At 45.5% G+C, this 23,481-nt stretch overlaps 1 protein-coding gene across 1 annotated transcript in view; it reads right to left on the bottom strand.

Moving 5' to 3' along the window:
- The window catches only part of LOC136587426 (zinc finger protein 850-like), a 117,070-nt gene that overhangs the window by 50,981 nt on the left and 42,608 nt on the right, over positions 1-23,481 (bottom strand). Inside the window, exons 9-13 of the mRNA XM_066585994.1 lie at positions 17,369-17,383; positions 15,303-15,424; positions 1,671-1,862; positions 1,468-1,591; positions 1,286-1,380 (exon numbers count right to left, since the gene is read on the bottom strand). Of these exons, the coding sequence (XP_066442091.1) occupies positions 1,286-1,380; positions 1,468-1,591; positions 1,671-1,862; positions 15,303-15,424; positions 17,369-17,383 (548 nt within the window). The remainder of the gene's footprint in view (positions 1-1,285; positions 1,381-1,467; positions 1,592-1,670; positions 1,863-15,302; positions 15,425-17,368; positions 17,384-23,481) is intronic.

Genomic DNA, 23,481 nt, shown 5'->3' with positions numbered 1-23,481 from the left:
GCCATTGCTGCGGCGCGGATGCCCATGGCATAGCATATAAATTCTTTTTTTTTTTTTTTGTTCTGTTGTGACCTTGTTCTTTTCTATGGGAGAGCCAGCCGCAACAGAAAAGAATGCGGCGAAGCCGCTCCAAAACCCGCGGCAAATCCCATGGAAGTCTTGCGGTTCTTCGGTGTGACAAAACTGCGAGACTTCCGAGGTGAAGCCGTCCCATGGGAACCCAGCATTACAATACATGTTGATTTGTAATATGAAACAGTGTCCCTGCTTGATGCATATTTAAAATATGTCACAGGAAAAAAAAGTGACACGTCTCACCGTTTTTTGTTTTGTTTTCCGCGTCAGATTCTGGCTTTGCAATCAATGGGACTTCAAAATATGCGTTGCCAGGTTTGGACATATAATTTGACATGTATCCGCCTCTAAGAATCGCGAGTTTTCGTATTTTAACACACATTTTTTTCTGGCCCATCAAATAAGCCATGTGAACATAGCCTAAGGGCTCTTTAACATAGGACAATTGTCCCAATAAAATCACACAGGAGCAATGATCACTCAGTGAATAGAGGCGGAGATCTCTTCCGGTCTCCCGCCTCCGTTCACAGTGAAGAGGCAGTCGTTTATAGATGAAGGACTGCCTGTTTACACAGGCCAATTGGCATTTGATTTTTATGTCTGCTCAAACTAAACGACAAACCATAAGCCCTCCTTCACACAGGCGACAAAGTCACGTGATTTTGTATCATTGCTACGATGCTACAAATCGCATGTATGTGAAGTCCATGCTTTCCTATGGGTTCCTTCACACGAGATGTTTTGTAGCATGCTACAAAACGACACACAAACCTCCCAGGTCTGGCGATATGCCCGCGACACGCGAGGTTTTGTAGCCCATGTTTCTCTATGGAGCCTTCCTCTCTGTTGCATCGCATCGCACGAAAACGCGGTTTGCATGCGATGCGATGCAACTTTCACAGTAGCAGATGCTACAAAATCGCGTGATTTTGTAGCATCACATGCGACTTTGTAGCGCTACAAAATCGCGGTATTGCTGCGAGAAACTCGCATCGATATCGTCCGGTGTAGCGATGCGATATCGCTGCGATTTTCTCGCAGCGATGCCGTGTCGTTCGTGTGAAGGAGGCCTAAGTGAACAAATTGTCGTTCAGTTGCTGGCAGCAGTTACACTGAATGGTTATTGTTCATATTCCCACGATCCAACGAGAATCTGAACGATACCTCTGAGGGTGTACACTCCAGTGGGTATCACTAGAAAACCCTTTACCTCCCCACACAGGGCACTGTTGTATTTCTTTGTACAATGCTGGGAATACAGGGGGCTGGGACATCTTTCTGATGGGTTTTTCTTACTGGATCCATCTACGGAAAACACAAAGTGACTGATTGCTATATGTATATGTGATTATCAGAGGATGTAGTATCTAGGTGACTAATGTGTACCCTTACCCGGTGATCTGAGGGGCTGGTGGTCCTCCATCATGATGTCCTTGAACAGATCTCTGTGTCCTTCTAAATACTCCCACTCCTCCATGGAGAAATGGACCGTGACATCCTGACACCTTATAGGAACCTGACAACATAATGATACGGTCATCATCCAGCCATATTATCCCCCACGTATAATGTCCCAGCATTCCCAGCAGCCTCACCTCTCCAGTCAGCAGCTCAATGATCTTGTTGGTGAGATCCAGGATCTTCTCATCATTGTTTCCCCCATAGATCTGTGAATGAGGTGAAGGCTCCATGATGGGCCTCTGGGTCCCGCTCCATCCTTCTGACAAATGGGGAGAACTGGTGAGGGGGATACACTCGCCAGATTTTTTCTTCACTATGGTGCAATCCTGTATATGGAGGGAGACCCTGATAAATATCACTATATACATTCCCAGAATCCCTCACCTCTCCAATCATGGCCCTCTGTGCTAAAGCTCTTAAAGGGGTTTTTGCAGGCAGCACCAGATATCAGTCCGGGATACACCAGGGTTGGAGCGGAAGCCACTGCTCTGACCCTTGTGTAGTAGCCGCTGCCCGTAATTGCAGGCTGGTATCCCATTAATTGCAGTGAGAGCTGCGGTACAGGAGTCGGAGCAGTGGCTTTCGCGTCGATCCCAGTGTATCCCGGTACCCACAGCCAACGTTGCCTGGAAAACCTTTTTAAGGATTGGCCTAATGTGGGCCATCAAGACCCAGAGAATTTTCTCAGTGGAAGACTAGTACAAGATTAGAAACAGATTAAAAGGGGTCATTGGGAGGCTGGGCCAATAGATCTCATGATAAATTAGGAGCTATCTGGGACCCTTGGCCTAAACTGATTTCAGTATAAATGCTTCTCTGAGCTCTAAATGGGTCCACTGCAACTTGTACTTGTTTTATTACTGGGGTTTGTCTTTGCCTTTGCTCTGATAGCCTCCTGTCCTAACCAATTCTCTTCTTTCCCTCCTTACCATCTATGTCCTCCACTCCTTTCACATCCCTAACTCACTATCCTCCTCCACCCCCCCTACCCCATTTCTCAAACAATTAACATGTCAGTATAACTATCGCTTATTTCGTATCTTGCTACGATTGTTCTCAGTAAGAGAAACCATGTAATCATGTAGATATGAGACCTTTTAATGGCTAACAAAAATACATGATGTTATAGCGAGCTTGCGAACCTACGCAGTGTTCTTCCTCGGGCATAATGGAACAGATCTAAAGATGTATTTATATAAAAACATATACAGATGATCACCTAGGAGGGCACAAACATGGTGTGCTTAGTTTGTACTTGAAACAAATTCCAGAACAGGATAAGAGGGCAAACGTTGTGATTAATAGCACTTAGATTAATACCAGAAAGGGATAACAGTAAATATTTAATTAGTCCAGTGACAAGGAATGTGAAAGTTTTATGGTTTCTAAATTGATGTTAGGGGGTCAGCAGGCCAGCGAGTTACCTCTGCTCTGGGTTTCTCATAATCTCCACTGATGTAAACCCCCCTCCGAGATTCATTCAGTTTCCGATAGTATCAAAGATGGTTATAAATTTATATTCCCAAATTCTTGAGACGTTGGGACTTAAAATTGCCTTTAAGTATAAGAACTTTCATGTGTTCAATGTCGTGTCCGTGACTAGAAAAGTGCTCGGCCGCAGGTAATTCTGTCTCTCTTTAATCGTGTGGCGATGAGATCTCATCCTGGCTCTGTTTTTGTCCTGTTTCCCCAAGATAAAGCCCCCGGACAGGACATTTACTGCACAGGATCAGGTACACAACATCGGACATGGAACATGTGAATGTCCCCGGGATCTTATAGTCCTGCTGTGTGTTGGGATTTGTATCCTGTCTGCGGTCTGTACATGTCAGCAGGTCTTGCAGCTCCTTACTTTACAGGAATAAGTTCCTTTTTGTGTTATCAGAGAGCAATGCACCCCCGATTTATAAGGTTTGTCAAATTTGGAGGTTGCCTGTAACGTAGGAGCAGAGGGTCTGGGAATATAGTTCTCAGGCAGTCATCCTTGTGTAGGTATGGTGGAGTTTCTTTGTGGTTTTCCTTAGTACCTCTAGCTGCTCTAGCTGTGGATTGTAGGTCACTACTAGAGGTACATAATAGTTTCCTTCCTTCTCTGTGTATCAGAGTAGTTGATTTCTGGGTATACTGGTGGCTCTGGTGATTTGGTCGTCTATTGAGGTTGGATGGTAGCCCTGGTTTAAAAATGTCCTTTTATGGTGGTATAAATGTTCCTCTCTGTCTGTTGGGTTGGAGCAGATACAGTTGTATCTGATGGCCTGGCTGTAGACAATGGACTTTTTGATGTGTTTAGGTTGGGAACTGTCTCATCTGAGGTATGTCGGCCGATCAATCGGTTTCCAGTATAGGGATGTCTGTATTGAGTTGTTCGAGATTTTTATGGTGGTGTCCAAAAAGTTGATTTCTGTATACAAGTAGCTTAACGTTAGGTTTATGGTGGGGTGGAATGCATTGAATCTTTCATGGAATTTTACTAGCTCTTCTTCGCTGTTGATCCAGATGATTATGATGTCATCAATGTAGCGGAAGTAGGCCAATGGTTTGCTGGAGCAGGAGGCCAGAAAGTCATTCTCCAGTTTGCCATGAAAAAGGCTGGTATATTGCGGTGCCATTTTACTGCCCATGGAGGTTTCAGTGAGTTGCAGGAATATCTTTGCCAAAGGAGAAATAATTGTGTGTGAGGATAAATACTGAGTAGTAACACCGATTCAGAGGTGACCCCATTGGTCTCAATGTGTGTCTGGCAGGCGGTCAGTCCATCTTCATGTGGGATATTTGAGTATAATGATTCCACATCCATGGTGGCCAGGATTGCGCCATCCGGGAGGGGACCTATGGTTGACAGTTTATTCAGTAGGTCCGTGGTGTCCTGCAAGTAGCTGGTTGTATTTCTCACTAGTGTTTTAAGGACCCCTTTTACCCATTCTGAAATTTTTTCAATGAGGGTTCCCACACCTAAGATAATCGGCCTCCCTGGGTTGCCAGCTTTGTGTGTTTTGGGAAGCATATAGAATTTTCCAACTCTGGGGTTCTCTGGTATCAAGTCTTAAAGTTTTGTGGAGCCCACAGACGGGTTTCTGATGACCCTTCTTAATTCCCTCACACATTTCTGAGTCGGATCTTGATCCAGTTTGGTGTAGTATCTGGTGTCCGTCTGCTTCTTTCATGTAGTCTGATGTATTCATGAGGACTATAGCACCACCTTTATCTGCAGGCTTAATGGTGAACTCCTTGTTGTTCTTAAGTGCACAGATGGCCCTTCTTTCCTGCATATTGATATTAAATGCTTCATTTCTCTGCTTGTCCAGTATAGTAGATTGCACCTCATGTCTAAGGGAGTCTATATATTTGTTTAAAGTGGGGTTGCGGCCAAGTGGGGGTGTCCAATCAGACTTCTTCTTGGCCCCTTGTTTCTCCTGTGTTTGGGTCCTTGAAAGACCTGTGTCCTCTTTGTCATGGAAGAACTCTTTCAGTCTTAGTCTCCCCAAATATTCCTCCATGTGGCTACAAATTTCTGTTTTGTCGAGCGTTTAACCCCTTGAGTGGCACGCCCGGAACCTTTCCGGGACGAGCTCCACTGCCCACAGCGATATAGCCTGGAAGATTTCCGAGCTATGTATCACTATGGGAGCTGCGGAGCACAATGCCACAGACCTCCACAGAGCAGTTCAGGTCTTTGAAATAAGAAGCAGGGAGGTATTGCCGATCTGCCCGCAATTTCCTGCTTTTAATTTCAAACTCCTACTTTGTTTACAGGTTGCCATAGAGACCATCGGCTTGTCAGAAGCAAGCCGATGGTCTCTGTGGCAGGGAGAGCTGGTGCTTGGCTGTCAGAGGACAGTCAGGCACCAGCTCTTACAGCAGAGATAAGAGAAGACCTCTGATCTCTGCTGTTAACCCTTTAAATGCTGCAGTCTATGTGACTGCAGCATGTAAAGGGTTGTCACCATCGGACCCCCGGAATGTGATCAGGGGGTCCTGATGGGTCTCTGTGGAAGTCCCTTAAAGGGACAAAAAAAAAAAGTTTAAAAAAAAAAGTTTAAAAATTATTAAAAAAATAAAAAACAAAAAAAACACTTGTCTCCCTTTACGTTGTAAAAAATTAAAAATAAAATTTCACATGTGGTATCCCTGCGTCGTAATGACCCAGAGAAGGAAGTTAGCACATTATTTAACCCCTTAATGACACAGCCCCTTTTTTCCCCATTTCTTTTTTTCCTCCCCTCTTTTTAAAAATCATAACTCCTTTATTTCTCCATCACCCTCGCTGTATAAGGGCTTGTTTTTTGCGGGACGAGTTGTAGTTTTCAATGGTGCTATTTATTGTACTATATAATGTACTGAAAAACTTTTACAAAATTCTAAGTGGAGTAAAATGAAAAAAAAAAATGACATTCCGCCATCTTTCAGTGCGTTTTCTTTCTACGGCGCACAAGCTACAACAAAAATGACATGATAACTTTATTCTATGGGTCAGTACGATTACTACGATACCAAACTTGTATAGGTTTTTTTTTTGCTGTAGTACTTGTATTTTTTTTCAAAGACATTTAATTTTTTAAAATTATTTTCTGCTGCATCTTCTGCGCGCAATAACTTTTTTATTTTTCTGTCGATGTACTTGAGCAAGGGCTCATTTTTTGCAGGATGTCCTTTAGTTTACACTAGTACTAATTTAGAATACATACGACTTTTTAATTGCTTTTTATTGCATTTTTTCTGGGAGACAGGGTGACTAAAAAAGTGCATTTGTGGCGGTTCTTTATTTTATTTTTCAGACTACTTTCACCGTGCAGGAAAAATAATGCACTACTTTGTTAGATCTGACATTTACGGACGCGTTGATACCAAATATGTATTTTACTTTTATGATTTAGATTTTTTTATTATAGATATGACAAAAGGAGGGTGATTTAAAATGTTATTCCTTTTTTTTTTTTTTTTTTTAAAGTGTGAAAAAAACGTGAAAAAGAAAAAAAACTATTACAATTTGGTATTGGCATAATTGTACCGGCCTGAAGACTGACTTTAATATATTATTTATACAGCTCAGAGAATGCAGTGAAAAAAAAAATAAAAAACATGCCAGAATTACAGATTTTGTTAATCTTGCCACTAGAAAAAACGGAATAAAAAGCGATCAAAATTTTACATGTTCCTAAAAATTAGATAAATGAAGGCTAGAGTTCATCCCGCAAAAAACACGGCCGTCTAGAGCTCTGGAAATGGAAAAATAACATTAACACGGCTCTTGGAATGTGGCGACACAAAAGCAAACCATTAAGAAAAAAAAGGTTTTCAATGTACAAAAATAGCAAAACATAAAAACTGTATAAACTTGGTATCGCCGGAATCGTGCGACTCAGAGAATAACGTTATCACACTATTTATTCTGCACGCTGAACGCCATAAAAATGAAATCCAAAAAACGAATGGCAGAATTTCTTTTTTTCCCCCAATCTCCCTACTAATTTTTCTACAAAAGTTATGCAATACATTATATATATCCAAAAACGATGCCATCAAAAAGTTCAACTTGTCCCGCAAAAAACAAGCCCTAATGTGGCCGTGTCAGTGGAAAAATGAAAACGTTATGGCTCTTGGAACGCGACCGCAAAATTAGTTGAAAATAAATGATTGGCCCATTTAAAAAACCTGCCCTGGTGGGTCTGACAGGGGGGTAAGAAACCTGCGACTGAAGGGGTTAATAGGACAGAATGAAAGTCCCCTGAAGAGCTCACTGGCCTCCACATTAGTGGGGTTGTGAGATGACAGATTGATAACACAACTATTGGAAAAAAAATCCTCAGGAATTCCATCATTGTTCTTTGGGTTTGGTTTTTGCAGCGTTCACCATTCGGTAAGAATAACACGAAACCTTATCTAGATTAGCACAATTACGGCCGGCTGTCTACGGGCGATGCGGTATCCCGTGGAGAAGCTCCGCCGCGGGAGCAACCGCCCGGGAGCATGAGCCGCCACCATATCTCCGCCGGTCAGCCCTATCTAATAGATAGGCTGAGCGCGGAGAATCGGGGCAGTTCGCAGCATGCTGCGAATTGCCTGCCGCGAGCGGAGAATCGCAATGATTCTCCGCTCGTGGACAGGTGCCGGCGCTTTCTATAGCATGGAAAGCGTCGGCTGGGGTGATTTGCCGGCAGTTTACTGCCGGTGAATTCACTGCCGTGGACAGGGGGCCTACTGCAGTACCAAGTTTATATAAGTTGGGGTTTTTTTGTTTTTCTTTTACTATAGCACAAAAATGAAGAAAAACAATTTTGTTTTTCGAGCAACGGAGATATGTGAGGTCCTGTTTTTTGCAGAAAGAGTTGCAGTTTTTGTAGATAGCAGTTTCAGCTACATGTGACTTTTGGGTTGCTTTTATTGCGTTTTTTTAGGCGGCAAACAAAAAAAAATAACAATTGTGGCATTACTTTTTAGGCCACTCACACGTGTTCACTCAAACTCCACTCGGAACCGCGGCATTTCACCGTGATTTCGAGCTGAGTTTCTTAACAAACATCACAGCATTTGACAGCGCTTTTTAACGCACCCCAGCATTGTGATGGGTGATAGTGTGCGTTAAACGCAAAAACCCTGAAAAATAGACAGCACTCGAAAATCACGGCGTTACAAGCACTGCGTTTGAGCGCAGGTCTGAGAAGCCCCATTGAAATCAATAAGAAAGTTGTATTGCGGTTAACGCGGCACTCGGGATGCCGTGGTAAAAAGCTGTGTGCGCAAGAGTGTCCTTAAGGTTATTTTTACGGCATTCATCAAGCAAAGATAAGACGGTAATACCTAATTTATGCTGCTTTTTTAAACATTTTATCTATTTAAAAAGGGTTGTTCTTTTTTTTAGAGAAAAATCTGTATTCTTAATTTTTACATTTTTTTTTTAAATTTTTAAATTAAACTTCAAATAACTTTTCTTGATGCTATTTACTCCCACCTGAAAGGATGAGGTCTCAGCACCACACAAAGAAAGACCGAATTACCTGTGGCTTAGCATTTTTCTAGCCATGGATAGAACATCTGAAGGTTACTTACTAAATTAAAAGGCAACTGCAAATCTCAATGTCCTAGAAGGATTTGTGAGAACTAATTTATAACCATTTTTGACACTCTCAATACAGGCATAAATATTTTAAAATATTTTATGACAGAGTGGAATATCTGGAGCAGAGATAACACTCTGGCCTGGTGACCCCCTAACACTAATTTAGAGACCGTAAAACTTCCACATCCTTATCAGTGGACTAATAAAGTATTTATACTGTCGGCAGAGTGAGTAAAGGCCCATTTACATGCAACGGTTATCGTCTGAACGAACGAGTTATTTTTTTTCTTTCGACTGCTGAGCGTTTACACGTAAAGATAATAGTTTGAAATCCTCTCCATCTCCCTCGTTATCTATGTAAACATTGTATATGTTGTTTGCTCATGTGTGCATGTGTTTATGCAAAGAATCTCTGGCCAGGAGGTTTTTAACTAGTGCGAAGAAAAGCCATTGTCTTCTCCCACATGAGTAAACAAGTAGTCATTGTGTTTAGCATGGCAATCACCCTTCCCCTCAAGTCGTTTGAAAGACTAAACGACTGAACAAATGTCATTTAAACCAAACTACTATTTTTTATGCAGTTCAAAACTCAGCGATACACGACAAGTGAACGAAGAGTGCACGATGGCCAAGCGTTTACACGTAACGATTATCGCTCACTTTCACTCGTGTTGAACGATTTTGAACCAATGTTTTTTGCGTGTAAATGGGCCTTAACCCCTTAGTGACCAAGCCTGTTTGCGCCTTAATGACCAGGCCAAATTTTGCAAATCTGACATGTGTCACTTTAACATGGAAAAACACCAGAAAGGTTTTGCATATCCAAGCGATTCTGACATTGTTTTTTCGCCACATGTTGTGCTTCATTTAGGCGAAAAAAATAGACCGATAGAAATTGTGTTTATTTATTAAAAGCGCCAAAATTGGGAAAATTTTGAAAAAATCGTCATTTTTTCACATTTCCAACTGCAATATCTTAAATATGTGCAAACATAATATAGAAATTTTTGCTAAGATTTATATTTCCACCCGTTTACTTTATTTTGGGCGCACATTGGAAAAACTTTCGTTTTTTTTTAACTATTTAGGAGACGTACAAATTTAACATTACTTTTTAGCATTTTGAGGAACACTTTGTTTTCCTATACCAAGCCGAGATTGGAAAGGCTCATGAGTGTCAGAATAATAGATACCCCCCCAAATGACCTCATTTTAAAAACTGCACCCCTTAATGTATTCACTGAGGGGTGTCATGAGTATTTTGACCCCACAGTTTTTTTTCAGGAATTAATTCAATTTAGAGGAGAAAAAATAAAATTTCATATTTTTGCAAATCTGTCATTTTAAAGACATATTTTTTTCCTATAGTTTACATGAAAATCAGGATTTACACCCCAAAATGGATACCCCTATTTCTCCCGTGTGCAGAAATATACCCATTGTGGCCCTATTGTTATATCTGAGTCCACAACGGGGCCCAAAATGAAAGGAGTAGTCAGTGTCTTTCAAAACAGAAATTTTGCTTGAAGTCCTTTTAGGCCCCATAGCACACATGTAGAGTTCTTGAGCGACCAAAACCATAGAAACCCCCCACAAATGACCCCATTTTGAAAACTAGACCCCTTAAGGAATTTATCTAGGGGTGTACTGCATATTTTGACCCCACAGTTTTTGAATGAATTCAAACCAAGCAAAAGGAAAAAATTGTGATTTTCGTTTTTTCGGCAATTCTGTCATTTTAAAAACAGCTTTTTTTGTACAGCACACATATGAAGGAAGACTTGCACCCAAAAATGGATACCCCTGTTTGTCCCGTGTTCAGAGACATACCCATTGTGGCCCTAATCTTATGTCTGGATACACAACGGAGCCCAAAATGAAAGGAGCGACCGGTAGCTTTCGGAACACAAATTTTGCTTGAAGTCCTTTTAGGCCCCATTGCCCACTTGTAGAGTTCTTGAGCGCCCAAAACCATAGAGAACCCCCACAAATGACCCCATTTTGAAAACTAGACTCCTTAACGAATTTATCTAGCGGTGTACTGCGCATTTTGACCCCACAGTTTTTGAATAAATTCAAGCAAAGCAAAAGGAAAAAATTTGGATTTTTGTTTTTTTGGCAATTCTGTCATTTTAAAAACAGCTTTTTTTGTACAGCACACACATGAAGGAAGACTTACACCCCAAAATGGATACCCCTGTTTGTGCTGTTTTCAGAAATATACCCATTGTGGCCCTAATCTTATGTCCGCATGCACAACGGGGCCCAAAATAAAAGGAGTAATCGGTGGCTTTCAGAACATAGATTTTGCTTGAAGTCCTTTTAGGCCCCATTGCCCACTTGTAGAGTTCTTGAGCGCCCAAAACCATATAGAACCCCCACAAGTGACCCCATTTTGAAAACTAGACCCCTTAACGAATTTATCTAGGGATGTACTGCATATTTTGACCCCACAGTTTTTGAATAAATTCAAGCAAAGCAAAAGGAAAAAAATAGGATTTTCATTTTTTGGGCTATTGTGTCAATTTAAAAACAGTTTTTTTTGTACAGCACACATATAAATGAAGGCTTTCACCCCAAAATGGATACCCCTGTTTGTCCCGTGTTCAGAAACATACCCATTGTGGCCCTAATAGACTTACAGGACCCATGGCTAGGCCTACAATGAAAGGAATACCCGTTGGATTTCAGGGTACCACTGAATAAATTTCAGGCCCCATTGCCCACTTATAGAGCCATTGAGCGGCCAAAACTATAAAGAACCCCCTCAAATGACCCCATTTTGAAAACTAGACCCCTTAACGAATTCATCTAGGGGTGTACTGCGTATTTTGACCCCACAGTATTTGAATGAATCTAAGCAAAGCAGAAGGAAAAAGTTACGATTTTCAATTTTTTTGACAATTTTTTCAATTTAAAAACAGTTTTTTTGTACAGTGTACATAGGAATGAAGACGTTCACCCCAAAATGGATACCCCCGTTTGTCCCGAGTTCAGAAACATACCCATTGTGGCCCTAATCTACTTACAGGACGCATGGCAAGGCCTATAAAGGACGGAACACCTGTTGGATTTTAGGGCACAACTGAATAAATTCCAGGCCCCATTGCTTATTTGTACAGAATAAAGATTGACTCCCTAAAAATTCCCCCCCTCCCCCTCCACGCCCTTTTTGGCGTTCGCAAATCTTAGATAAAAGTAAAAATGTGAACTGTGTAGTATTTCCAATGACAGGGGTAATTACGGAGGCTGGTTGGAATGGGCCCATGGGGCAATAAAACCGGGTATCCCCCCCCCCCCTCCTCTCATGCTTTTTGGGGGTATTTCATGACCTCAGCGGCGGGGATGGGGTGTAAAAAGTGGCGTTCCGTGAGTCTCCGTAAGCTTGATGAGGTGCGGCGGTCTCACACAGAAGGCGCTCAACAAGGTGCTCCTGGAACTGCAGGAAAGCGAGCGTTCCCGGGGCTTCTTGTAAAATACGTCTCACAGGTAGCGGTCTGAATAACGCCGGGCTCACGCGGGTGCAGGCGGAATCCGCTTGCGGAGGCCCACAGCGGATCCCATCTGTGAGCCCGGCTGTGACCCTGCGTACGGCTGCGTAATGTACTGCGCATAACTGCCTACTCACACAGGCGGTCATGCACAGTACACCTTTGTTTGTATTTCCCGCACCATCGCTTAGCGATGACGCGGGTACCCGCAGCCCGTATACAACGTAGTTGCGTATGGGCTGCGGGTATATTCGCAACCATGGAGCACAATGGGCTCTATGTTGCCGATATCCGCAGTAAAATAGAACCTGCTGCGTTCTCTTTTCTGCGAGTGGATAACGCAATTCTGACCCGCTAATGTGAGCGGAATTGTGTAATCCAATGCGATTGATCTGCGTATTACCACGGATCAGACGCATGCGGAATCCGTCATTCCTATCCGGTCATGTGAGACCGGCCTAAGGTAGATCGCTACCTTTTTATCACGTGACTGGGGAACGCTCAACGAGGCCCCTGGTCACTGCTCCAGGCTCTCGGCGACCGTTGGTCGCTGGGAGCAAGGAGATTTTAAGTTTCCTGGGCTCCCTGACTCCTGCGCATGTGTCCGGCTTTTTGCCGGCAATCGCATGTGCAGAATCCTGGAAGGTCCACGGAGGAAGATTGCGTCGGGATTCAAATACGCAGGCCTCCGGTAAAAAGTTTCATCTCCTCTCACCGATCGCATCAGTGAGGGGAGATGAAACTTCAAATTTTTTTTTTTACTTTTACGTGATCGCCATTATTGGATAATGGCGAACACGTGACCAGGAACCGCTCACCGCGGACCCCCATTAAATCTCCATGCTCTTGGCTACGTTTTGTAGCCAGGAGCAGGGAGAATTTAAATTATCCTGGCAATCCACAGCTTTTGCGCATGCGCCCGCCATTTTGGCGACGGGCGCGTGTGCAGAAGCTGTGGTAAGGTCCGCGGATAAATCTGGGGGCCTTAGGTACGTACTTTCATCCTCCCTCACGGATATGATCCATGAGGGGAGATGAAACGTACGCTTTTTAAACTTTTTTTAACTTTTTTTTTTTTTAACTTTTTTACACTTTATTTTCACTTTACATGATCACTGTCATCCATTGGATGACAGTGATCATGTCCCCGGTATAATCTCTCTGCTCCTAGCTACACATGGCAGCCAGAAGCAGAGGGATTTTAAATTCCCCGGGGCTCGAGCCCGTCTGTGCACGCGCCCGATGTCAATCATCGGGCGCGCATGCGCAGACGGGGATTCGGGTCCCGGGACATCGGGACACCGCTGAGGACTGGGGGTGAGTATTTTCACCTCCCCTCATGGATCCGATCCATGAGGGGAGGTGAAACTGACTTTTTTTAAACTTTTTTTAAACTTTTTCGCGATCGCCGCTAACCATTGGATAACGGCGATCGCGGTACCGGGGACCGCTCACCGCAGTCCCCGCTGACATCTCCTGCCTCCCGGCTACCTACAGGAGCCGGGAGCCAGGAGATTTTAAATCTCCCGCGCCGCCGAGCCTTCTGCGCATGCGGCTGACGTAATGCCGCCTGGCGCGCATGCGCAGAAGACCGGCTTCGGGCCCCGGAGCGGCAGGAGAGCGGGGAGCAGCGTGCCAGACCTCGGTGAGTAATTTCAGCTGCTCCGATGGATCCGATCCATCGGAGCAGCTGAATCTTTAACTTTTATGTACATTTATTTACTTTTTTTGCGATCGGCGCTATCCATTGCATAGCGCCGATCGCAATGCCGGGGGGGGCTCCGAACAGCCCGGGATGACAGCTCCATGCTGTCAGCTACCTGCGGACACCGACAGCATGGAGCTGTCACGTCCACAGCCCGAGGGGCACTATTCTCTGCAGGAAGCATGTTTTTACGTCCTCAGAGAATAGAGCCCACTTCGGGAGGACGTAAAAACACTATGGGCTGGTCGTTAAGGGGTTAAGGGTCGTGCCAATTATAGTTGTTTCTGTGTTTTTTGTTGTTTTTTTTTTACAGGGGAACGATCATCGCTAATGAATGTAGGTGGAGCGGCTGGGGATTGTTCTGGGCCACCCATCTCTATTCATAGTAAGTGAACGACTGCCTGTTCACACGACCGATCCATCATTCAATTTTCTGCATGCAGAAACTGAACGACGAACGAAAAGTCGTACAAATTGTCGCTCTTCATTCAGTAGGGGGCACGCATTTACATTGAATGATTAGTCAGTGTAAAAGGCTCTTAGGAAGAGTTAAGGCCCATTTAGAAACAACGATTATCGCTCAAAAGCCACCTGTTGAGCGATAATCGTTGCATGTTAATGTGCCCATCCTTCCGTTTTCTGCCGAACAACTGTTCTCAGATCGGCTTATAAACCATCGTTCAGCAGAACAGCTGATCAGCAGGACCGCACGCTGTGCTCTGCCTGGGGAGAGCTGAGAACAGCTGATTGCGTTGTCTCAGCTGTCAGCCCTGACGGCAGAACACAAGGAATTTATTCAGAGAACAACAAGCAGTCCTCTGAATAAATTCAGCTCCCGGCGGCTCACAGGCTGCTAATTGGTACTAATAGACATTAGTACCAATTAGTAGTTTATGCAAAATGATCACTCAAAAGCCATCTTTTGAGCGATGATCTCTGTGTCTAAATGGGCCTTTAGAGAGGAGAGATGATAACCCTTTGTCTGTCCAGACCAAATGAGCTAGTTAATGACAGTCAGTTACTAGTCTAGACTGCTGCCGCGTACCGCACTCACCAGTCAGTCCAGTACTCCTCTGAGGCTCTGACCTCTTGAAGATCCAGAAGCCATAGGGGGGAAAGAAAATCATGCGGGACTGACAATGACAACGAAAGGGCCATGCTGAAGGGTGGGCAGAGCTTACATGAAGTTTCCAACCCATGTGTTTGAGCCTGCAAGGGAGTCGGAAATGCGCCTGAGTGACATCAGCAGAAGCAGGGCATCAGACATCCTACCGTCCGGGCTGGGATAGGTAAAATAGTTGTAGGGAGGTTGTTGTGCCTATATGGGGGCTCCTCTGAACATGCTGTAGATCAGGCAGCAGCCCGGGACCCCCTTGAGTAATGGGAAACACGGGGCCTGGAGCCACTGCTCCAATTATAACTCGGCCCTTATCACATGATGCAAGTCCAATCACTACCCTGTTTCTGTAAGACACATGTGAGGTCATGTAACGGAACTTAAAGAATCTCTCACCTCTCCGGTCAGCAAGTAGATGATCTCCAGAGTGAGGTTTAGTATCTTCTTGGTCATCTTGCTTCTATCCTTGACCCTTCTTCTAGGAGCAGAGAGGCCCATTGTATTGTGAAGAAAGGATCCTATACAACATGAAAATGAGTAAAGCTAAAGAAGCCTCCATGGACAGATTAAGGGTCCTTTTACACCAAACGATAATCGTTCCGTCTAAAAGGCCCTCTGTCTCACTCCCAGGTGTCACCACGGACAACGATCTGACACAGGATGGCATCATCCGGGAGTGAGGAAGACTGCAGGAACAGGGTGAGGGGACACTTCAAAGAGGCCTTTAAACACTGACATAAACTTAGGCTTAAGGCCCATTTAGACAGGTGCAAACAATGCCCGACACTCGCCCCCACACATACTCACTCTGGTGCTGTTCAACAAGAGTTCGTATTGCTGGCTTACAGCAGGACGGCTGCAGGAGGTTTCTCTCCTCACTCTCCCCCGCCCCTCTCTATTGACTTAACATAGCGGCAGTTCAGTACTGAACGGCTGCTATTTACACTGAACGATCAGCGATCTGCTGATCGCCCATCGTTTATGCAGCCTAAACGATGGGCGATGAGCTGATCGCTGAGTGTAAATAGCAGCTGTTCAGTACTGAACGGCCGCTATGTTCAGTCAACGGAGAGGGGTGGGGGAGAGCGAGGAGAGAAATCTCCTGCAGCCACCCCGATGTGAGCCAGCGATACTAGCTCCTGTGCAGCAGCACGAGAGCGAGTATGTGTGAGGGCGAGTGTGGGGCATTGTAATTTCATGCAGAATACGAATTTAATAGAACCTGCTAATTCCAACAGGTTCATTCACATTTCTGTATTTTGCACGCACATTTCGTTTCCGCAAAAGAAAAAAATTGAATACTATTTTTCTGCGTTTTTGTGCATCAAAGATCCCCATAGAAGTGAATGGGGTGTGTGCAAATGTGCATGCAATACGCGAAGAGATGTGTGAAACATTGCGTAACTGTTAGTCTCTTCACGCTTCCGTCTGCTCATCTGGCCAGGGGTTCCGTCATAAACGCTGAAAAATATAGTGCAGCACGCTTTCCTATTTTATCCGGTAAAATGACAACTCATTATAGTCAATGCGTCCCGTCAGGCGCCACTACAGGCCCAATGTTCACCGGCCAATCTGATATGCGGAAGATGATCCGCAACTCAAGTCACTTATAGGGAAGCACGGCCGTCTGCACTGGGATTAAAGCAGGCGGATTTGTTTTGCGGACATTTTAGTCCAGAAAACAAATCCCAGCATGCTCCATTTCAGTGCGGTTCCCGCACGGACGGCTTCCATTGAAGTCAATGGAAACCATCTGATCCGCAGCCCGTCCGTAATTCAATTGCGGTTGGGCTGCGGATTCCGTGGAAACGCATGAATTACAAAAAAAAACCTCCACTTCCATTGTGAAGAAAATAGAAGACCCGGACGGGTAAGCAGGGTCCGCGGGCAGGGTGGGAATCCGATCTGCCTGTGGGCATGAGGCTGCACACAACAGGGATGAATCCCACCCTGTGCCCGGCGGTGCCCCCGTGTACCTGTCCGGATGCTTCTTTATTTTGTACTGCGGATGTGCCGGCCGGCGCAGTACAGATAATGCCGCACTGTTGCTAGGCGATGACGCGGATTCTGCGACTTTTCCGCAATGATGATTTTGAGCAGGCTGCGGGTTGGACGCTTTTATTGACTTCCATGGAAGCTGTCCGCACGGACTCCGCCTAGAAATAGAGCGTTCTGCGATCCTTTTTTTCCACCATGAGAGGAAAAATAACGCAATTGATTTCCGCTTGTGGGCAGGAAAAAGCGCTTTTCCATAGCATGCTACGGCAAGTATTTGCTGCGGAGTCCGGAGGCGGACGGCTGCTCCAGATTCCGCAATGCAAATCCAGCCGTGTGCTGGCATCCTTAATCTGTCACTTTGACAGATCCGGCAGCCATTTTACTTGCGTTATTCTACTCCATAACGGAAGAGAGGAAAGGAAATCTGAACAGGCCCTAAGCGTGCTGAATATGGGAGACATTACCTCTTCTAAGGAACACTTAGCTCACTGACATGGGTGCTGCCTGTTGGCACTGAAAAAAAGAGAAAACAGAGCATTATGGGATTTGTAGTTAGACATTTGTCACTATTAGCATTTCTCACAACAGCTAATGAACACAGCTGTGGACCACAAGAAAATGGCCGCCTCCAAACCCTTACTACTGCAGCCGTGAACCGGTGGGATGGGGCCTTCGCTGAAGCCATTAGGATTCCCTTTTCATCACTTACCCGGAGGAATAAAGGTAGAACGACAGCTGCATATTCTTCCTGGGGCCGGTAAGAACCACAACAAAATGGCCGCCGGGTGATGGAGTAGCAGACATTTAGGTGACTGTAAAGCCTGGCGGTTATTTCACCTCTAGTGCTCACGTAGCACTGAGGGTGGCGGGCAGTGACGTCACGTAAGCGAGGCCGCGAGCGGGCAGGCATATTTCCCTTTTTAGCCGCAGTTCTCCGGCGCGGCGCATTCAGCCAATCAGCTGGCTGGAATCGGCACCACTGCGCACGGGCTGTTGTTGCACCCTGCAGGAACTTTCAAGATGCCACGTCACGTGATCACACAGTGGGCGGAGTCAGGCTCTGAGCTGTTGCTCTAGTAACTGTATTACACATCGCAGCATGTTGTGGTAGAAAGGGCGGGAAAACCACGTCATGTGACTCCTTCAGGCATAAATATATGCTGCCCGACCTGTGGCGGCTTCTGTACCTCATAGTCCTTACAGTCTATGTAGTGTGAAGGCAGCAGACGGGCCAATGACCACAGGTTCAGTTTGCCCCCTTCTGTCTGTGCAGCTTCTCTTTACAACATGTAGGCCGGCTTCGGTTGCGTAAAAGTAACCGCTGCACGCTCTATTCTCCTGCACATTTGAGCACTAAAAGTCCCCGTAAAGTCACAATATGCTGCAATTAGCCTTTATTAGTTGCTCGGCGCATCAGTGCATATTTTTTACCGTGTGCAAAAAACGTCAAAATATACGCCAAAGCAAACACATAAAGCAACAGTGGTTCTGCAAATATGTATCTGCTCGTGAAGTTACCCTGAGGGGGTCTCACACCCACGGATATGAATTGCGGATTCCACACTTGGTACAGAACATCCGCGGGCATTGAAAGGCATGCATTTTCGAATTTTTCTTTCACGCTCGTAAGAATTGCATATTCCATGAGTGGAAGAAAGATGGTAGCACATTCTATTTTAACGCGGATTGTACGCGGACGGCCTCAACAGATGTCTATGGATGTGAGCGATCCGCAGGCCAAGCGCCATGGAAACGCTCGCAACTTGATAAGAGGATAGATAGAAAAGCTGGAATGCTGGCTGCAGGGAGAGATCTGTCAGTGCGGACAATACGCTGTGCGTAGGCGGGAAAACCGTGCGCTTCAGCGATCATTGGCAATTATTTTCCGCAAAGGATCGCAGGTCTTCCGCTGTGGAAATCTGCATGCGGCATCCGACCCGTACATGTGAGCGTGGCCGGACCGTTATAGGGCACGAGGCTGTAGTAACTGTGTATTATTCACGCTTCTTGCCTACATAATACGCAGTACCAATCTCCCACTGAATCCCAACAAGCTGCGTGAAATACTGCCATTTTTTTTTCATGCGCATATGTTCTATTTTGGCGAGTATTACACACGCATACATGGCAAGATAGTGCATGGGATTGGGAAATTTACTAAGCCCGGCATTTCCTGCGACGGGTTTAGGCCGAATGCACATGGGTACGGCCTGCCCACAGCCAGGGACCCTGCCCACCTGGCCGTAGGGTCTTCTGTACTGCGCATGTGCCGGCGCACATACACAGTACAGATTTCCCTGTGCCGTCGTTGTCATTCCAGACGGGACGCAGATCGGACAGCTTCTATTGACTTCAATGGAAGCCGTCCATGTGGGAAACACTCAGAAATGGAGCATGCTACTATTTTTGTTTCCCTCCATGGGCAGAAATCGCAGTTGATTTCCACTGGTGTGCGTAAAACAATTGCATTCTACGGGCAGACGTCCCCCGCAGATTCCGCAGCAAAAATCCCCTTGTGCATTGGGCCTAAGGGCTTCTACCCACTTACGTTTTTTCAAGGTGATTGTCAATGGGACTTTCTATTGTTAAAAACGCAGCACAAGTTTGTGCTTTTCTGCAACAATCACGTTAAAAAAAAAACGCAAGTGGTTAGGAGCCCTAAGGCCTCATGTCCACTGGTAAAATAAAATTTAAAATCCGCAGCATGATCCACGCCGCATAGGGATGCATTGGACACCTGCAGGTAGTTAAATACCTGCGGATGTCATTTTCCCCTGAGGCGCAGATTGCCTCTGCGGGAAAACACCTGCAGCATGCTCTATTTTAGTGCGGGTCTCCCGCAGGCTTCTATTGAAGCCTATGGAAGCCGTCCGGAGCCGTGGCCCACCCTACCTGAATTTCGGCTCTCCGGCGCGGTACCGCGGGAAAGCAGGAGTTAAAAAAAAAAGAGGGCACGGCGCATGCGCGCGGCTCGCTGCCGGCGTGCCGAGCACATCCGCCGGGCCGAAGAAAGAAGATCCGGCCGCGACGGAGGGAAGATCTGCAGCGTCCAGACAGGTAAGTTTAATCTTTTTTTTAGCCTCATGTCCGCGGGAAAGGAGGAACCCGCTGCGGGATTCTGCATGAAGAATCCGCGGCGGGCCTGATTTTCCCTGTGGACATGAGGCCTAAGGGTGCATTCACACGGGCGAGTCTCACATGTGAGTTCTGTCCTACCGCTATATGGACAGAACTTGCAAGTGTTAATAAATCATTGATTTCACTGTATTTATTCACAGGAGCGATGCAAGATTGAAAAATCGCTGCCGGTCCTATTTTGGGGCAATTCCTTGTAAAGAATTGCCCATTATTTCCTGTGGGATTAAAAAAAATTAATCGCATACCGCACAAATACGCATATGCTGGTGTGAATACGGCCTCAGGATATATACACTTATCCTAGTCATGCCTGAATTCAGTTGTCGAGTTTCCCACCACGTCTGCTGCTTTGTTCCAAGTTTCTCTTACCGTACTCATAATATTCTACTACGTTGCTTCTGATTCCCCCCTCCCAACTAATCCCAGATCGTGCCCCCTTGTTCTAGTGTTCAGCTTCCTAATAGATATATTTTCCTCCTGAACCTCATTTCTATCTTTAATATATGAAGGTTTCGCTCCCGTATCTTTCCTGATAAGGAGAAAACTTAAGACCTTCCACCATTTTTGTAGTCCTTCCTTGGACTCCTTCTACTTCATCCATGTCTTTCTGTAAATGAGGTCTCCAGACCTGACCCCAGTATTCCAGATGTGGTCTCCCCAGAGCTCTGTACAGCGGGATCACAATCTCCCTCTTTCTACTGGTCATACCTCTTGCTCAGCAGCCGAGCGTCCTACTTGCTTTTCTTCCTGATCGCACTGTGGACTCATTTCGAGGCTGTCAGAAATCAGAACCCATAATCTTTCTCTTCTGAAGTGCTGGATAATACAGAATAGTTGATGCAATACTAAGGCTGGGCGCCCACGACCATGTCAGTATAGCATATAACGTGCACGCAGAATACGCTGTACCAATCTCCCCATGGCGGCTATGTTACCACTCACACAAATTGTGCATAAGAAAAATTGTAGCATGTTCTATCTTGGCGGATTACACATGCATACACGCCAAGATAGTACATGGTGATGACCGGCATGCACCCTGTACACGAGATTTCTAGAATGTCTGGCATATACAGCCCTGTTTAGATTGTGCTAAAGCATCGCGGTAGGGTTAAAGGGGGTTTAGGCTAGGTTCACCCAAGACGGATTTGCAGCGGAAATTTTGTTCGGCAAATCCGCCCGCGGCTTCTAATCCCGGGATTAGCCAGCCATGTGGACGAGATTTTGCAAAGCCGGGCAGAACCGGCGACACAGCACAGAATTGACAGCCACAGCATGTCAATTCTTTTTTTTTTTTTCTTTTTCCGTTGTGGCCTCACTCCTCTCTATGGGGAGAGAAAGCTGAAATGCCGCAGATTTTGAAGCCGCAGCTTCCTTGCGGAAATCTCGCAGCTTTTCGGTGCTGTCAAGCAGCAGGATTTTCATCTTGTGGGAGCCCAGCCTTACCACTAAAGGCATTTAAGCTAAGGCAACACTATGAAGTCTGTCCCAGAAAATTGACTCAACACTAAAATTTTTGCAACCTAATGTCACACGACCGTTTCATTGCTAAATCGCAGAAAAGTTGTAGTTGTAAGCTACTTCCATTGATGTAAATGGTTAAAAAGTTACTTGGGACCTGCGACCAAATTCCAACCCAGATGGATTTTTTTTCAACCTGCGATGCTGAAGGTTGGAACTCTGACATTGCAGTACCACAAGCTATGTGTGACTGTGTAGCCCTAGCCTAATCTCCTAGCCCCAGGATAAATGTCTGAGCGCTGGGCTTCCCTAAATGTGCCTGTTAATAGAGTTCAGTAACTGCTGTCCTTATATACACCTGTACAATACATCTCGGTGTATGTATACAGAGACGGGCACCTCTTAATAAATAACCCAGTACCCTGCTCTGCACTGGCAAGTATGCAGATGGGCATCCCTTCCTTCGGTAGAAGCCTCTGGTTAGGCTTATATCCTTAGTCATCTTGCATGGCCTGTTGGAAGGTTGGACCTCAAAGCGACCCTCTTTTGGCTGCATCACTATTCTGACTACCCGATGCAGACTGTGCGTTACTATACATCAGTAGTCTAAGACACTACATGCTGCCCATGTGGTCAGCGCTAGCCAATCAAAGCAGCATGTAATCAGATGAATGATACATACAGTGTCCAACTTGGCAAGCTCTACCAGGAGAAACTTTATTCCCAGAGACCCATGTTATAATGTAGCATTCATAGTAACATAGTATGGCTGCCTGCAGACGGCCAGGTCGGATCCCGCTGCGAGAATTCTCACAACGGGATGCGGACCAGTGCCCCTTCACAGCCCTGCGGCTCACCCGCTCCCGGAATTTCCTCTCTGCGCTGTTTGCTGGCTGCCGCCCAGCCAGTGCATGTGCAGAGAGGAGCCGGCCCGTCACCACTGATATTTCTGTGCCGGTCTCTGCGAGACTCGCACAGAAATAGAGCATGCCGCGATTTGTTTTCCCGCGCATGTTTTCACGCAGACACATCACAGCCGTCTGGCTAGGATTGCGTTATCTAATGCAATCCTATGGCAGCGGGCACGAGCAGAAATTCTGCGGGAATTGCTGCCTGTGTGCAGGGGGCCTATGTAAGACTGAAAAAAGATCTCTGTCCATCCAGTTCAGCTTATTACACCCCACCCCACCCCACCTCCCCAATTCTGATCCAGAGGAAGGCAAAGAAAGAAACAAAAACAATGCAATAGAAGCCAATATTCCCAATTTAAGGAAAAAAATTACCTTATCTTGAGCCAAGAACCAAATATATAAAAATATAACTGACAAAAATTGGTTCATATGGTCAGAGTCATGCAGGGGTGCACATCCCTTCTTCCTCCTTGCAAATGTTTAAGTCTGTTTTCTTTTGTGTCATCCTATTTTGCTCCTTTAACCGTTAAACTTCAAAGTGAAAGGTACAGCGCTCATTGAGAGTAACTTAAAAAAGATGTACAGAATAGGCAACTAAGCATTTTTGCAAAAGCGTTTTATTAGCCTTCTCTGTGCAGTTAGATGAAGACTGTGTTGACGAATCCATCTTCAGCTAGCTACTATAACAGCATAACTGAAGAGGGCGCTCCAGCTGTGCCTGCACTGTTCTCTCTAGTGCAGGCTCAGCTGTTCCATATAACAGTGCATTAATAAATGTCTGCTTTATATTTTATTTTAAAGCCTGCTTGGTCCCACAGGGTTATTACTCTCTGGTCTCTGCGGCTCTGTCACCCTGCAGCCGTGCTGCAGACGGCTTTCCCCCTTCACTGGCCCCGATGCTGTGTCAGTGAATCGAGTGTACAGCACAATGTGTCACAACCCAATGCACCAAGACCCTGATAGTGCATCAGATCTGGCGCTGAAAGGAGGAAGCTGTCTGCACTACAGAACAGCCTCTCCTAACACAGCGCCCAGGGGACACAACTGTGGAGGCACGATACTAACAA

The sequence above is a fragment of the Eleutherodactylus coqui genome, chromosome 13 (genome assembly GCF_035609145.1).
Source record: "Eleutherodactylus coqui strain aEleCoq1 chromosome 13, aEleCoq1.hap1, whole genome shotgun sequence".
NCBI classification, from domain to species: domain Eukaryota; kingdom Metazoa; phylum Chordata; class Amphibia; order Anura; family Eleutherodactylidae; genus Eleutherodactylus; species Eleutherodactylus coqui.
Note: the sequence above shows the minus strand (reverse complement) of the source record. Positions and strands in the feature narration are given on the sequence as shown.